Source organism: Typopeltis vanoorti, chromosome 13, assembly GCF_054136105.1.
Source record: "Typopeltis vanoorti isolate ZY-2024b chromosome 13, IOZ_Tvanoo_1.0, whole genome shotgun sequence".
In the NCBI taxonomy this organism is placed as follows: domain Eukaryota; kingdom Metazoa; phylum Arthropoda; class Arachnida; order Uropygi; family Thelyphonidae; genus Typopeltis; species Typopeltis vanoorti.
In genome coordinates this window covers 21,703,884-21,720,235 of record NC_143561.1, presented here as the reverse complement: position 1 = coordinate 21,720,235, position 16,352 = coordinate 21,703,884, and the positions used below count along the sequence as shown (strand labels likewise).

General features: G+C 35.7%; 1 protein-coding gene across 4 annotated transcripts in view; it reads right to left on the bottom strand.

The window, feature by feature from the left end:
• The window catches only part of LOC150099984 (tubulin monoglutamylase TTLL4-like), a 548,120-nt gene that overhangs the window by 441,973 nt on the left and 89,795 nt on the right, over positions 1-16,352 (bottom strand). For all 4 annotated transcript variants that reach the window (XM_090402675.1, XM_090402676.1, XM_090402677.1 and 1 more), the window contains exon 3: positions 14,412-14,461. In XM_090402675.1, the coding sequence (XP_090258801.1) occupies positions 14,412-14,461 (50 nt within the window). The remainder of the gene's footprint in view (positions 1-14,411; positions 14,462-16,352) is intronic.

Genomic DNA, 16,352 nt, shown 5'->3' with positions numbered 1-16,352 from the left:
AAGCTCCTTAAGTGAAATATATTCATGATGTTCGTCAAGATGAAATTTTGCAGAACAACCAGTCTGTCCATAATAACATAAGCTGCAAGAGTGGGGGATTCCGTAAACTCCTGGATAAGAAAGAGGAGGATATTTGCCTTTTGTAGAGATAAGGAAGATATTTAGTTTATGAACTGGACAGAAAGAGACTTGTAAGTCAGTTTGGCAAAGAAGTACTGTTATTCTTTCTGAAAGTCCTTTAACATAATGGAAGACAAATTCAGAAACCATTAGAATTAAAGGAGCTCTGATAATAGACAGTTCCTTGTTCAGAAGAGAATCAGCTGAACATATTTTATGAGCTCTATCGACCAGAGATTTGACTATACCATATTTCTGACAAGGGCAATGATGTGAGCTAGAATCAATATATTTGCCAGTATCAGTTGGTTTTCTATATACTGAGAACTGTATATGCCATTTGACTGACAGAATGACAATATCCAGAAAAGGAAGGAAGTTATCTTCTATTTCTAGGGAAAATTTGATTCTTGGGTTTACTGAATTAATTTCTCAAATCTGGCAGGGTTCCAAGGGAGTGGAAAGAGGGTAAGATGGTATCAATGCATAATGGTGGCTCCAAGACAGAGGTAATAAACTACACACCAATTCATGTATCAGGAGTGGATGTTAAAGTATTGGAAAAGTTGGTGAAAGATAAAATACAACAGTGGGTGGATAGGGATGCAATGCTCTATAGTGAGCAGCATGGTTTTGTAAAGGGAAGGTCCTGTCTTAGTAACTTATTCACATTTTATAATAAAGTGACAGCCAAACTGGATAAAGGTAATGGCTACACCATGATACTGCACAACTTTGCCAACGCATTTGACAGAATACCACAGAAAAATATTACAAAAACTGGAAAGGATGAGAATAGATATGAGACTAGTAGCATGAATGGAGGGTGGGAGGGTTGAAGGACAGGCACCATAGAGTAGTATATTTGTGGAGTCGAGTCTAGGAGAATGATGGTGACTAGTGGAGTACCTCAGGGTTCAGTACTAGGGCCAGTACTCTTTAATTTGTATATCAATGATATGGGGAAAGATTTCAGGGAGGATATTTGGCTTTTTGATGATGATGCAAAACTTGGGAGAACAATAGTTGATAAAGGTGATGAAGATATCCTGCAGGATTTAAATAAATTGGCATTATGGGTAAAGGATAATGATTGTCAATTTAATGTTGCAAAATGTAATGTTATGCACTTTGGGTTGAAAAGGTTGCATATCATATTGATGGTGTTGGTTTGCAGGAAATTAATAAGGGTAGGAACTTGGGGATAATGCTGGACAAAGAGTTAATGTTCAGAGGACATATTGCAAAAGTTGGCAAAATACCTAAATGAATTACTTGGATGTTGAAAAACATGCTTATCTTTACTTGTTAGCTTGTTAATAAAGTTATTATCTCTCTTTATAAGGCTATGATTCAACCACATCTTGACTACTACGTACAGATTTGGTCATCTGGATTTTTGGGCACCAAGAGCTGGTCGAAAGGAGAGTGAGCAAGATGGTGACAGGTCTGTGGAATACTCCTTATGAGGATAGGTTGATGGTTTATGTTTAGTTGATAGGCAGAAAAGAGGTGACATGATAGAAACTTTAAGATATTAAAGGAGTTTTATAAAATTGATGCAAGTGATATTTTTCAATATATGACAAATAGAGAACAAGAGTACCACCTGTGGAAGTTGTGCAAGAGTGTGGACCAGATTTTTTGTGTGGAGAGTAGTTAATGAGTGGAATGAATTTGTATATCACATTCCCTATTTATGAATTTGTATGTTCCCTGATTCACCATCAGGGAATATGCAAGTTCCCTGATGGTGAATGAATTCAAGGAGAGGTATGACAGGATTTGTGTGCATGATGCTTAATTTGGGTCTACCGCAATTAGTCTCCAGACTCCATGGAGTTGCCATAAAATAATAATTTTCTCAAGAAATTTGTGGAGAAAAGACAAAGAGGAGGTCCATATAAAAACATCCATATATCTGTACCAAATCAATGGTTTCGGGGTGCTTAAGGGCCAAAGCTGTATAACTGAGAGGGACCCCCACATAGCATTTAAAGGAATGCGGAGAACTGACCAGGGCTTCTGACCTAATGTCCAATCCTCACCTTCTCGTAGTGCACCCTGTTCGGTATCTACCTGGATACTGAACGAACGAGGATGAGCTGGCAATCTGGCAATGTGAATTGTGCACATAAAAATGTGCACAATTCACATGGAGAAAAGAGGCAAGAAATAAGAAAAGTCTCATTGACTATGTTATTGTTGATAGTGATGTTTTCTCCCTGATGCAGTACACCAGAGTGTGCAGAGGATTTGAAATTGGAAGTGATCACTATTTAGTTTTGAGCAGGATAAAACTGAATTTCATATTGAAAAGAATAACATGTAAGAAAGTTTTAAAGCGAATAAAAGTTGAGCAGCTCACAGATGTGAACTGTAGACTAAAATACACAAAGATTACTGAAGAAAAAATGAAAGAGTTTGAGAACAGGAACCAAACCTTGGAAATTCAGCGGCAAACCTTGAAGAAAACCCTGATTGATTCAGCGAAGAGGCATGTGGTGAGTGTTGTCTGCTAGGATAGAAAAATCAGAACTCCATGGTGGCACAGGATTACTGAAGAAAAAATGAAAGAGTTCGAGAACAGGAACCAAACCTTGGAAATTCAGCGGCAAACCTTGAAGAAAACCCTGATTGATTCAGCGAAGAGGCATGTGGTGAGTGTTGTCTGCTAGGATAGAAAAATCAGAACTCCATGGTGGCACAGGAAGTTAAAGAGGCAGTGAAGGAAAAGAAGAAAGTATATCAAAAGTTCCTGACAAATAAGTCAGCTTGTGCTGTTACAGAATACAGAGACAAACGTAAGAAAGCGAAACACTGTGTAAAACTAGCCAAACAAGTCATGGGAGGACTCTGTCAAGAACATGGAAAATAAATATCAAGAAGGTGGAAAAATATTCTGGAGGTTGTTGAAGAAGTTTAGAAATGGAGGAAAGAGTGCTGTAAAAGGAGATAGAGATGATAAAGGTGACATGAAAATGGGAGAAAAGGATATCCTTGAAGTATGGAGTAATTACTTCGAAAAATTGCTAAATGAAATTTAGCAGTGATAGCACAGTGGTAAAATACACTTAACAGGCATATAGTCAGGAATACATATCGATACTTGAAGTAGAAAAAGCCATCAAAGGCTTGAAATGTGGAAAGGCAGCAGGAGTCGATGATATTCGACCAGAAATGCTGAAGTATGGTGGTATAAAAGTCTTACAGTGGCTCCTCTGCATAGTTCAGGCCTGGACAGAAATCCCAATGATTGGAGTATAGCTCTCATAGTACCCATATATAAAAAAGGAAATAAAACTGAATGTGAGAATTACAGATGTATTTCCCTACTCAGTATTCCTGTTTGAATTTATGCAAGTATATTTGAGAAACAGTTGAGAAGAATTGCAGAAGAAAAGCTTGGTGAAGAACAAGCTGGATTCAGGCCAAATAGAGATTGTCAGGATCAGTTCTTCACTTTATGACAAATAGTTGAGAAATCATGGAAATATAACAAAGATCTGTATTTAAGTTTTGTCGATCTGTAAAAAGCATATGACAAGGTGCCAAGAGGGAAGCTATTCAATACATTACAGTTATATGGTGTCAATGGGATATTATATCAAGCAATACTTAGTCTTTGAGTTGTAAATCAGCAGTTAGAATCAAAGTTAGAATTAATGTTAAATCTGGTGTGAGACAAGGATGTACATTATCCCCTCTGTTGAGGGGATAATGTACAATTGGAGAGTGGTATTAAACATGATATCAAAATTGGATATGTTAATGTCAGCTCTCTGCTTTATGCGGACAATGTTATACTTCTAAATAAATCCACTACAAGTCTGCAAGATTCTCTGACTAAATTGAATAACTGTTGTAATAGATATGGTATGAAGGTCAGCATTAAAAAGACAAAGACAATGAAAATAGGCAGAATAGTTGAAAATGTCAACTGTGTTGCGAATGGAGAACCTGTGGAACAAGTAAAACATTTCAGCTACTTAGGCACGATTTTTAGTGAAGATGGTAAATTAAATATAGAAATAGACAACAGAATCAACGAAGCTGGTATGGTAGGAAGTCAATTGAATAAATTCATATGGAATAAGAGAGAAATTAGTCGGAACACTAAATTAGCTATATACAAGACATTGTTCAAACCAGTTTTAACTTATGGGTCTGAGAACTGGGTCAGAAGTAAAACATTTGACCAAAGACTAGAAACAGCAGATATGAGAATCCTGAGAAAGATTAGAGGCATGAACTGATGGCATCAATGGCAATATCATATTAAAAATGAGGATATTAGGAAAGAACTTGACTTTGTCAGCATCCAGGAATGCACTAGCAGAGCTAATCTCAGATGGTATGGTCACTTAAACAGAATGGGCAAGGAAAGATTAGCAAAACAAATGTTCTCTGCCAGTTAGGTAGGAAAAATACCCAGAGGAAGACCAAGATATAGGTGAATTGATACGGTACAAAGTGCCTTAGAAGAGAGAAATATAAGACCTGATAATATTGGAGTCTTCACATTTAACAGACTGATTTGGAGGAAAATTGTAGACAGGAAGTTAGTAATGATGTAAATTTTTCATGTAATACTATCATATCCTGTACACTCCCCCTTGAGGTACATGGCAGGAATTTGGTGATGATCAATGGTTTAGGTAAAGAAAAAGCTGAGAATATTTTGTTCAAAATGTTCCATAAAGTAATTAGCTAGAGTAGGGTAAATGGGAGACATTTGTGAATAAGGAGGAGACATCAAAACTGACCGTAATGTCAGTGTGTTGGAATGAGAGGTTTTTTATACTGGCTTTAAAGTGGGCTGAGTTTTTTTTGTGTGTGATACCAGTATAATGTGTGAGCACTTTGGCTAAATGAGTGGCTAATTTGTATGTGGAGGGAATCAACCCTGAAGCACTCAGCGCACTCGCATGTGGCCACGACTTCGCCTTAGAACCGAAAAACATACCTTCTGAAGAAATAATGATACAGGTAGAATGTGGTATCTGCAACCTTCCCATCCATGTTGCAAACAATATCAGACTGGATATAGCCGATGTTCTTACCAAAACTAAACCACCAAAAACCAACCTATCTAAAGAAGAATTAAAAGTTCTACAAGAAAGAAAGAACAACAGCAAAATAATAATCACCAAAGTGGATCAGGGAAATGCCACTGTGGTTCTCAAAGAAACTGACTACATGGGTAAGCTTTCTTTACTGTGAGATTAGTCTACCTACCTCCCGATTGAATATGATCCCACCAACTCCTAAATCAGAACACTCCAAAAGCTCCTTAAGAAGCAACTTCTTGGCCTGTGGAAGTGATTATCAAACTAAAACCTATCACCTCTAGGACCCCCCCCCCCCCCGAATATATGGACTACCAAAAATCCATAAGCAGAATGTGCCATTATGTCCCATTGTGAATGGCACTGATTACCCCACATAAAACTTAGCCAAACAGTTAGCCAAAGTGTTTGCACATTATACTGGCAACACACCATCGCACACATTCTTCTTGTTGAGAGGCTTATACTCTGGTTGTACATGATAACTAATAATTAAGGAATTGACAGCAACATTAGAAATATAAATTAAATAAAGTTTAATATATACTTTGCGATATTTCGGCAAACGTCACATTACCATCTTCTTGGGAACTTATTACAAAGACAAGTGCACACAAGTACTACATAACAGCAAATGAGAACCGAAGCTAGGAAGCTAACAATTTCCTAAAGTCCTGATGTGCCCCCTGGCGGGCTATATTGGTAGTTCTTAGCCTTTGGGCTGAAGTTCTTCTGATAAATGTTTCCCGAATTTGGGGCAGTCTCATGCATCCAAATTTGTTGAGGTTTGGCATGTTCCTAAGGACTGAGGCTGATTCCATGAATAGTCTTTCATATTTGAACTTGCTGCAGTGTATTACTGTAGCTTTCTTCCATCTTATTCTGTGGCGAGTATCCAGAGCGTGGTCTGCAAGCCCAGAGTGGCTGTACTTGTGAAATCGGATGTAATACTTGTGTTTTGGGATTCTGATATTTGCTGTCCTGCCTGTTTGGCCAAAGTAGGACAGTTTACAGCTGCAAGGGACCTGGTATACACCAGGTAGGTCTAGGGGAAGTGGTTGGTCTTTAGTGGAGCGGATAAGAGATGCCAATTTCCTATGTGGTCTGTAACAGGTGGTCAAGTCATGTTTTTTTAAAATTTTGTTGATTTTTTCCGAGGTGCCTCGGATGTAGGGAATGGTGATGGATTTAGAGTAATCTTTTTTGTGAAGGGGAGGGGATGGTGGGTTGTGGATAACTGGGTTAAGTATTTTTTGGATTCTTTTTTTTTGGGGGGGGGGGGGGGTAGCCATTGGCTGAGAAAGTGTCACGGATGTGATTTAGTTCAGGTGGCATTGATTCCCCCCCACTTACAAACTAGCCAAGCATTTAGCCAAAGCGCTCTCACACTATACTGGCAACACACCATCACACATAAAAAACTCAGTCCACTTCAAAGCCAGTATAGAAAACCTTACACTCCAACATAATGACATAATGGTCAGTTTTGACGTCTCCTCCTTATTCACGAACGTCCCCCTCAAAGAAACCTTAGAGCTAATCCTAGCAAAATTTCCTACCGATATCTCAGCCCTATTTCAGTTTGCAATGAACTCAGGATATTTCGTTTGGTAGGAAAAATTCTACAAACAGATAGAGGGGACAGCCATGGGTTCACCACTTTCCCCACCCTTGGCTAACTTCTTTATGGAGACTTTTGAAGAGAAAGCCTTAAACTCAGCCCCACAAAAACCTACCATATGGCTTCACTACGTTGATGATGTGTTCGCTATTTGGCCACATGGCCCAGATTCACTCCTCTCCTTCCTAACACACTTAAACAACCAACACCCTAGAATCAAGTTCACCCTGAAAAAAGAGGAAAACAATAACCTCCACTTCCTAGACACACTAGTCACCTGCCAACCTGATGGAACCTTGGTTTTCTCAGTTTATAGAAAACCCACCCATACAGGCAGATACATTCACCAACAATCCCATCACCCCCCCCCCCTCACAACAATATGGAGTTATTAAGACACTATTCAACAGGGCAAAAATAATCTGTTCAAATGATCAAGCCCTAACCACTGAACTAAATCACATCTGTGACACTTTCTCAGCCAATGGCTACCCCCCCCCCCCCAAAAAAAAAGAATCCAAAAAATACTTAACCGAGTTATCCACAACCCACCATCCCCTTCCCTTCACAAAAAAAGATTACTCTAAATCTATCACCATTCCCTACATCTGAGGCACCTTGGAAAAAATCAACAAAATTTTAAAAAAACATGACTTGACCACCTGTTACAGACCACATAGAAAATTGGCATCCCTTATCCGCTCCACTAAAGACCAACCACTTCCCCTTGACCTACCTGGTGTATACCAGGTCCCTTGCAGCTGTAAACTGTCCTACTATGGCCAAACAGGCAGGACAGCAAATATCAAAATCTCAGAACACAAGGATTACATCCGATTTCACAAGTACAGCCACTCTGGGCTTGCAGACCACGTTCTGGATACTCGCCACAGAATAAGATGGAAGAAAGCTACAGTAATACACCGCAGCAAGTTCAAATATGAAAGACTATTCATGGAATCAGCCTCAGCCCTCAGGAACATGCCAAACCTCAACAAATTTGGATGCATGAGACTGCCCCAAATTTGGGAAACATTTATCAGAAGAACTTCAGCCCAAAGGCCAAGAACTACCAATATAGTCTGCCAGGGGGCACCATCAGGACTTTAGGAAATTGTTAGCTTCCTAGCTTCGGTTCTCATTTGCTGTTATGTAGTACTTGTGTGCACTTGTCTTTGTAATAAGTTCCAAAGAAGATGGCAACGTGACGTTTGCCGAAATATCGGAAAGTATATATTAAAGTTTATTTAATTTATATTTCTAGTGTACGCTGTCAATTCCTTAATTATTAGTTATTATTATCACCATCGCACACAAAAAAACTCGGCCCACTTTAAAGCCAGTATAGAAAACCCTCTCACTCCAACACACTGACATAATGGTCACTTTTGAAGTCTTCTCCTTATTCACAAATGTCCCACTCGATCCTCGTGATATTTCAGTTCATCATGAACTCAGGCTATTTCATTTGGCAAGGAAAATTCTACAAACAGATAGAGGGTGACAGCCATGGGTTCTCCATTCTTTCCACCCCTGACAAACTTCTTTATGGAGACTTTTGAAGAGAAAGCCTTACTTTCAGCCCCACAAAATCCCACTGTCTGGCTACGCTACATGGATGATGTGTTTGCTATTTGCCCAAATGGCTTAGATATACTCCACAACTTCTTAATGCACTTAAACAATCAACACCCCAGAATCCAGTTCACCTTGGAAAAGGAAAACAACAACAGTCTCCCCTTTTCTAGACACTCTGATTACATGCCAGCCTGATGGATCCCTGGCTTTCTCTGTTTACAGAAAACCAACCCATACAGGTAGATACATTCACTAGCAATCACCCCCCACCCCACAACAATATGAGATTATAAAATATTTATATAAAATGGCTAAATTAATCTGTTCAGATAACAATGCCCTCACTACTGAACTAAACCATATCCTTAACACCTTCTTAGACCCCCTCCCAAAAAAAAATCCAAAAAAATATTAAAACAAGTTAATCACATCCCCCCCCCTCCTCTTCATAACAGAGATTACACTAAATCTATCACCATTCCTTATATCCAGGGCATGTCTGAAAAGCTAACAAAAGCTAACAAAAATCCTAAAAAAAATATGACCTGACTACCTGTTACAAACCATATAAGAAATTGGCATCCTTTATCTGCTCCACCAAAGACCAGCCACTTCCCCTAGAACTACCTGGAATATACCAGGTTCCTTGCAGCTGTAAACTGTCCTACAACGGCCAAACAGGCAGGACAGTTAATATCAGAATATCTGAACACAGAAACTACATCCAGTTTCACCAATACAGCCACTCAGGACTTGCTGACCATACTCTAGATACCCACCACACTGGAAGAAAGCCACTTTACCACACCGATATAAATATGAAGGATTATTTCTGGAATCAGCCACAGCTCGAAAAAACTTCCCAAACCTCAAGAAATTTGGGTGCATTAGACTACCCCAAATTTGGAAAGCTTGCATCCTAAGAACATCAGCCAAGACAACCCAATTTAGCCTGCTGGAGGGGGGGGGGGCACCTTTAGGACTCTAAAACCAACCCAAGTTGCCTTATTTGTGTGTTGTTAGTGTCTGCGTGCACATATCAGTTTTATGTTCCTAGAAGATGGCAATGTGACATTGCCAAATTGCCTATTGGAAGGTATTAATTAACATTTTTTAATTAATATTTTAATACATTGTTATTACTTGAAAAATTTAAAGTCATGTATAACCAATGTAAAAATTTAACTACATACCTTAAAAACTTAAAACTTAATTTCCTTTCACCCACAGTGCATAAACTGTGGAGGTGCCAAGTACTTCAACTTGGCATCTTTTTTCGATGTTGCAGGATTTCATGTTAGCACTGGTAGTTATGCAACCACCAGCATTGACATCTGTGTATGTAGTATTTTAATCTTTCATTAGATATGAGTTTGGCTGAAAGCCATATGGTTTCATATTTAGTATTATTTTCTACCACTAAATAAATTTTAAATATAAATATAAATTCAGTGACAAATCTTAATTGTTTGTGAATTATTTTTACATTGAGATCAATTTATATATAATTCAAACTACGAACTTATCCATAGACTACTATTTATGAATGAAATCTCTTAATGTAATCATGTACCAATACTCTGCATATATTCTGCAAGAATGCTGAAGTTGTAGCTTGACATCCCACTGCACGTGCGGAATGTCAGGTGTGGCGTGCTGGTAAATTTTTAACAACTGACTTGAAATTGCAAACAAAAAGAGGTAAAACATTAAGAAGTGGCCCAAGAAAAATTAAGCAGATGTTTGTGGAAAAAAAATATTCTTGTAAAACTGCTAAGGGTTTCCAATCCCTACAGATGTGGCCTCATAGATAAGGAATCAAGAGAAAGGAAGCACAAAATGGTGCTGAAATAAGCACATCTTGGCTGTATTTTCTCTATCACCCCCATACAAGCTTATTGCACAAATGCGGCTAGCCACTGTAGATTGAAGTATGTGCTGCTGTACAGTTTATAAACATTGGTTGATTCATGAAAATTTAACGATCTGTTTGCATGAGCCAACTCCAGCAGGGCAGTGTTCATAACCACACTACTGCATCAGTGATGGAGACTTTTTTTTTTTTACATCAGGAGGTAAACAGCAACAGATATCATCAGCAATGAAAACTATATGTATAAAAAAACTAGTGAGCCTAAAAAAGAGAATAAGTAATAGGCCAAGAAAACCCATAAGGCTAAATCTTGAGAGACATGATCTGAGTGTATGCTAAATTCAGTAAAGTTCATTCAGTCTATGGCAACCAAATCCTCTGATTATAAGCAGGGATTAAGGCATGGAGCCATACTCCTCAGAATAAAGCCAACATAACATGGAGACTGATTTACTCACAAGATGACACTGAAAGATGACAAAACAGATAAGTGAAAACAATTTTAATATTAAAATAAAAATACGGTACCTGAATAATACAATAAAATCTGAAATAATATTCATTTTATAAAGTAATAAAAATAATCTTATCAAAATAACCATTTTATGATAATTCTATTTTTTTCGACCACCGACTTTAATTCAATAATAATAAAATTAGACTGCAATATATTGGCTGAAGAATTTGATAACACATTTAGCTGACTAGTTTCGCCAACTTGAATATTGGCTTCGTATGCCCAGATGAAGCAAACAGTCAAGTTGGTGAAACTAGTCTGCTAAATGCGTTATTAAATTCTTCGGACAATAACCGTTTTATATTTGCTGTACATGTGAATTTAAGTTTAGTATATAAGCATTAATAATAGATGAATGAACAATTAAGAATTTATTAAGAATCAATAATTAATGAAAAATCAAACGAGTGAATAAATAAAACATAGATCATATTTTTATCCAAAATGACAGTTAACCTGACACTTATTATATACCAGTCTGGCATCTATGAAAAACTCCTAATTTTTTTAAAGTCATTTTGGCCCTTTAGAGAAATTATTTCTATCTATCTCATGACATAGATCTTTCAATTTTAATCCAATTTTATTTTACCAAGTTGTATCAATGGCTATCAAGATTTTAAAAAGGCATTTGACGCTGTTGAGCATAACGCAGTATTCCAAGCTTTAATAGAACAAGGCATAGAAAAAGCATACATCCAACTCATAAAAGATATCTACAAAGAAAGCATAACAAAAATCACCCTTTTCAATCACCCGATTAAAATTAACTTAAGTAGAGGAATACATCAGGGTGATGTCTTATCACCTAATCTCTTCACATCTACTCTGGACAGCATCATTCGAAAAATTGACATGAAAGATGGAATAAACATTGATGGTGAAATATTAAATATCCTATTATTTACTGATGATGTGGTATTAATATCTCACTCACCCAAACTCTTAGAATCAATGCTGAATAACATAAGCCAAAACTGCCGAAAAATTGGATTGGAAATACACCCTGACAAAACAAGATGGATGAAAAACAAATACTGTAAAGATCATACAATCACTCTAGAATCTCACACCATCGAAAAAGTTGAAGAATACATCTACCACGGCCAGTCCATAAAAATGAATAGATATATCAAATGAAATAGCAAGGAGAAAAAGAGCTGCTTGGATAGCCTTCAACAAAATAAAATCAACAATTACCAACCAAAACATAGATATAGACATAAGAGCCCATCTTTTCAATAGTCACATCTTACCAGCATTAACTTATGGCAGTGAAACATGGAACACAACTTTAAAAGAAGAACAAAGCTTAATAACAACTCAACGTGCAATAGAAAGAAGAATATGCAATATAAACAAAATAGACCATGTAAGACACAGAAATCAGGAAGAAACTGGACTCACAGATATAATAAAAACAATCTACAACAGCAAAAGAAGATGGGCAAGACATCTCGCCAGAATGAGAGACAATAGATGGACAGTCAGAGTTACAAACTGGCATCTGAGAGATACCAAAAGTAAACCTGGAAGACCAGCCTTAAGGTGGGAAGACCCAATGATTAAGAAAATTGGAAGAAAATGGAGAAGAAAGGCCCAAGAAGGTAAAAAATCAATGGCTATTATTGGTGTTTTTGTGTTCCTTTATTTTAGTATATGATTTAGCCTCTTCAAATAACAGTTAATCTACCAACTTCTCCCACTCCCAAACAATCTACATTTTTCATATTTAATGCCTTAGCCATATGCCTATAGTATATTTATATGTAAAGTGTGTACATTCTCCTGGCCAGTATCATATTCTCTTTTTTGCTTTGGAGCAACGGTCAGAATTGCTGTATCTTTCAATTATTCAACTTTCAAATGAACGAATTTCAATTAACAGATCTAATGCATTCAAAGTTCTGTTAATTGAAATTCATTTTTAGGCTCACCTTAGGTAGCACTATGTAATTTTACTTTCAGTTATCCCACCCTTCAAAATTATCTGACTGGCAAATTACTGTCCCACTGTGGTTGGATAATTCAGGATTATGGCATTGTGTCCAAGCTATCTAGCTGTAAGGCTGTAATTTAGTCAGTGAATTTCTGACAGGTTATCAAAAAGTTTAAATACAAAATACAGCATATATAATTATATGCTGTATATATCTATATATCTTCATTCTCTATAACTTTTGTCTTATGGTGAAGGTTATGTGATTTCTTTGATGAGAGTAGTTTGCTTTTAGAACTTTCTCCATACATAAATAAAATCTTTTTTTTTTTTCATTAGTTTAATTTTTCATTACATAGCATTTCAGGAGAAAAAAAAAATGACATACATGTTCTCACACACAGACACAAAACAAGATGAACCATTACCGATTCAGCAATTAAAATAAAAATAAATAATACACAAGAGGTTTACTGAGCAAAATCAAGTGTGTAATTGACAAATCAAAGATAACATGTGAACTGTGACATTCAGTACGTATGGATGAAATTTGAAAATGTAAACGAAGTCCACCTTATAAAGTAAAACAGAGGCAGAAACATCAACTACCCCAATCAATCACAGCCACAAGAAATAAAATGTTTTTATGAAATAAAATATAATGAAATAAAATTAAAATTTTTTGCAAGAGCTGACAACTGTGAATTAGTAGTCTCCGAATTTTTTTTTTCCTTCTAATATTTATGAAGAACATGCAAATTACAGCACTGAAATAAATATCAACAACTTTCTGCAAAAAGAAAATGACTTAAAAGATAAATTCAGTGAAAACACCAAACCATGGTTAAAAATACATTTGATTGTTTATTACCATTTGATGGAAATAAGCAAATGGCATATTCAAAATGTACATGCTTAAGTGAGAGTTGAGTAAAATGCTATTATAAATTATTAAGTCTTATTTAATGCTTCATTATTTGACGAAAGCTGTACAGACATTTAGGTGCAGGTAAATTTTTTTTTCTTCTATTATTTATAGAGATTTGGAAACATGCAAATTACAACACTGAAATAAATATCAACAACTTTCTGCAAAAAGAAAATGACTTAAAAGATAGATAAATTCAGTGAAAACACCAAACCATGATTAAAAATACATTTGATTGTTTATTATCATTTCATGGAAATAAGCAAATGGAGTATTCAAAATGTACATGCTTAAGTGAGAGTTGAGTAAAATGCTATTAAAAATTATTAAGTCTTATTTAATGCTTCATTATTTGACGAAAGCTGTATAGACATTTACATGCAGGTAAATGAACTAAAGCAAAAAAAGTATATTTTCAATGTTATTATTTATTTTCTTTTAAAAATAAATAAAATAAAATAAATGGAGAACAAATAAGAACTCATTTTTAACAATTCTTAAGATTAATATCAATTTCTACAGAGGTTAGAAAAGATGCAAAATTATAATAGTGAAATAAATATCAACAACTTTTGTGGAAAGAAAATTACTTAAAATGAAAAAGGTGGATCAATTCTATGGAAAATCCCAAACACAAAAAAGTTCATCAAAAACTGTCCAACAGAGTAAGTAGCGTAGCATATACAAAGGGCTGGTTAAACCAATTCAATCCAATTTGAATAATACATTGTCATTATGCAGAATATAAAAATATGTATATACTTACCATGGCAACAATCCACGTCCATTTTATTTTCTGGTGGAAGGCACAAGGAACTGAAATGGTTACATATTAGGACATGATTAAAAATGAGGTCTAAGTTATTAAGAAATAACTTATTTTAAAATAATTTTTATTATGGTATATCTGAAAGAATTCATTAAATGGTACAATAAGTAATTTGCATGACTAGCATATCCACTTTCCAACCAATAGGCAATTGGTTTGAATCTCACCATGTGCATGGATGTTTGTTTATAAATGTCTTTAAAGTAGTAGATGAATTTCATTGCCCAGTTTGAGATGACTACTATACTTTTACTGTTAGAATACTTGAAGGTGAACGAATGAGGAGGATGTCTAAAAAGGATAACTTGTTGTCTTTTTCAATCTCCTCCATTCACCTTCAAGTATTCTAACCACAACAGTTTACAGAAAACCCACTTTCACTGGACGTTATATTATCAAACAATCTGCTCATCATCCTTATCAAAAAACAGGAATCATAAAATGTTTAATTCAACGAGCTAGAACTAATTGTTCAACTCCTCATGAATTACAGAAAGAACTTTCAACTATCAAACATTACATAAAATTAAATGGCTTCTCCGAAAAAAGTACACAACATCTGTTCGATTCCTACAATCCAATCCAGAACAACAAAGAATCAATACGTCGAGTTCCAATACCATATATTTCTGGGATTTCAGAACCAATTTCAAGAATTCTGAAGAAATATGATTTAACAGCCACTTATATACCTATTAATAAAATAGCCACCTATTTCCCCTCTTCTGAAGATAAATGCTCAACTATGTCTCTTCCTTGTGTATCAAGTTCCTTGTAACTGCAATATGTCCTACTTTGGACAAACAGGACGCTTTATAGAAAAAAGAATTCAAGAACATCAATCATACATTCTGCACAACAAATCCGATAAGTCTGGATTGGCTCAGCACGGGATAGAGACAAGCCACAACATCCTCTGGTCCAAAACTCGCCTTCTACACAGATGTCACTATAAATTTAAACATCTATTCAAAGAGAGTGCTGAGGACTTACTTCAACGACCTAACTTGAATCTAAATGACTGAATATCCTTATCAAAAATATGGGAAAGTTTAATCAGGATAACACATTAATTAATATTTTTTTTTAATTGAGACTTTCAATTCCCACATTAGTCTAATGTTATTTATAAATTAAGATTGAAATTGTGAATTAATACCTATAATGTAGTCATCACTCTGATGAAATTTTTCCTCTCTTTAATGCTTAGCAATGTAACATCATGCGGCTCGTTCTACTTTTGAATGATCAATTGTTGGTATTCCACCTTGTTAAAAAAGTTCCTATGTAGCCATTGAAGATAGTCTGTTAGTTTCAGACTGAAATATTTCACAAATATTAAAATATTCTTGTGTTATCGTGTCTATAATTCCTACTCAGAGATCAAAAAACTTATCAGTAAGTTTTTTGATCTCTGAGTAGGAATAAGAAGAAAAAAAGGCTGTAACGAAGCATGGTAAAGAAACTAGCTAGAGTAGTTTCTAGTGAGAATCCAATATTTAGCAATTACTGACACTTTCTAATTTGTTTCCAAGATATTCCAATTTGCATATGTACGGCTTCTATTACAAAAGGAATCATGCAGAAGGTAATCTGGATAGCCAGGATGAACAGCAGTTGTTGAGGCTGTTAACTGAGGTTCTGTGAGAAATAACAGATGAGGTAGTAGAAAAAGGATTAAGTTTCATGTTTGTGCATAAAACTTATGCACAAGGAGATAACTCAGTTACCTAATACATAAGGCTATAAATTAAATGTTTACGTTTAGTGATTGCATTTTATTATTAAAAGAGAATAATGATTGAAAAACATATCTGAAAATCTTGAGTGAAAAGATGATCACATATTAAGGCACTTTTTAAATTGTTTAATTCTAAT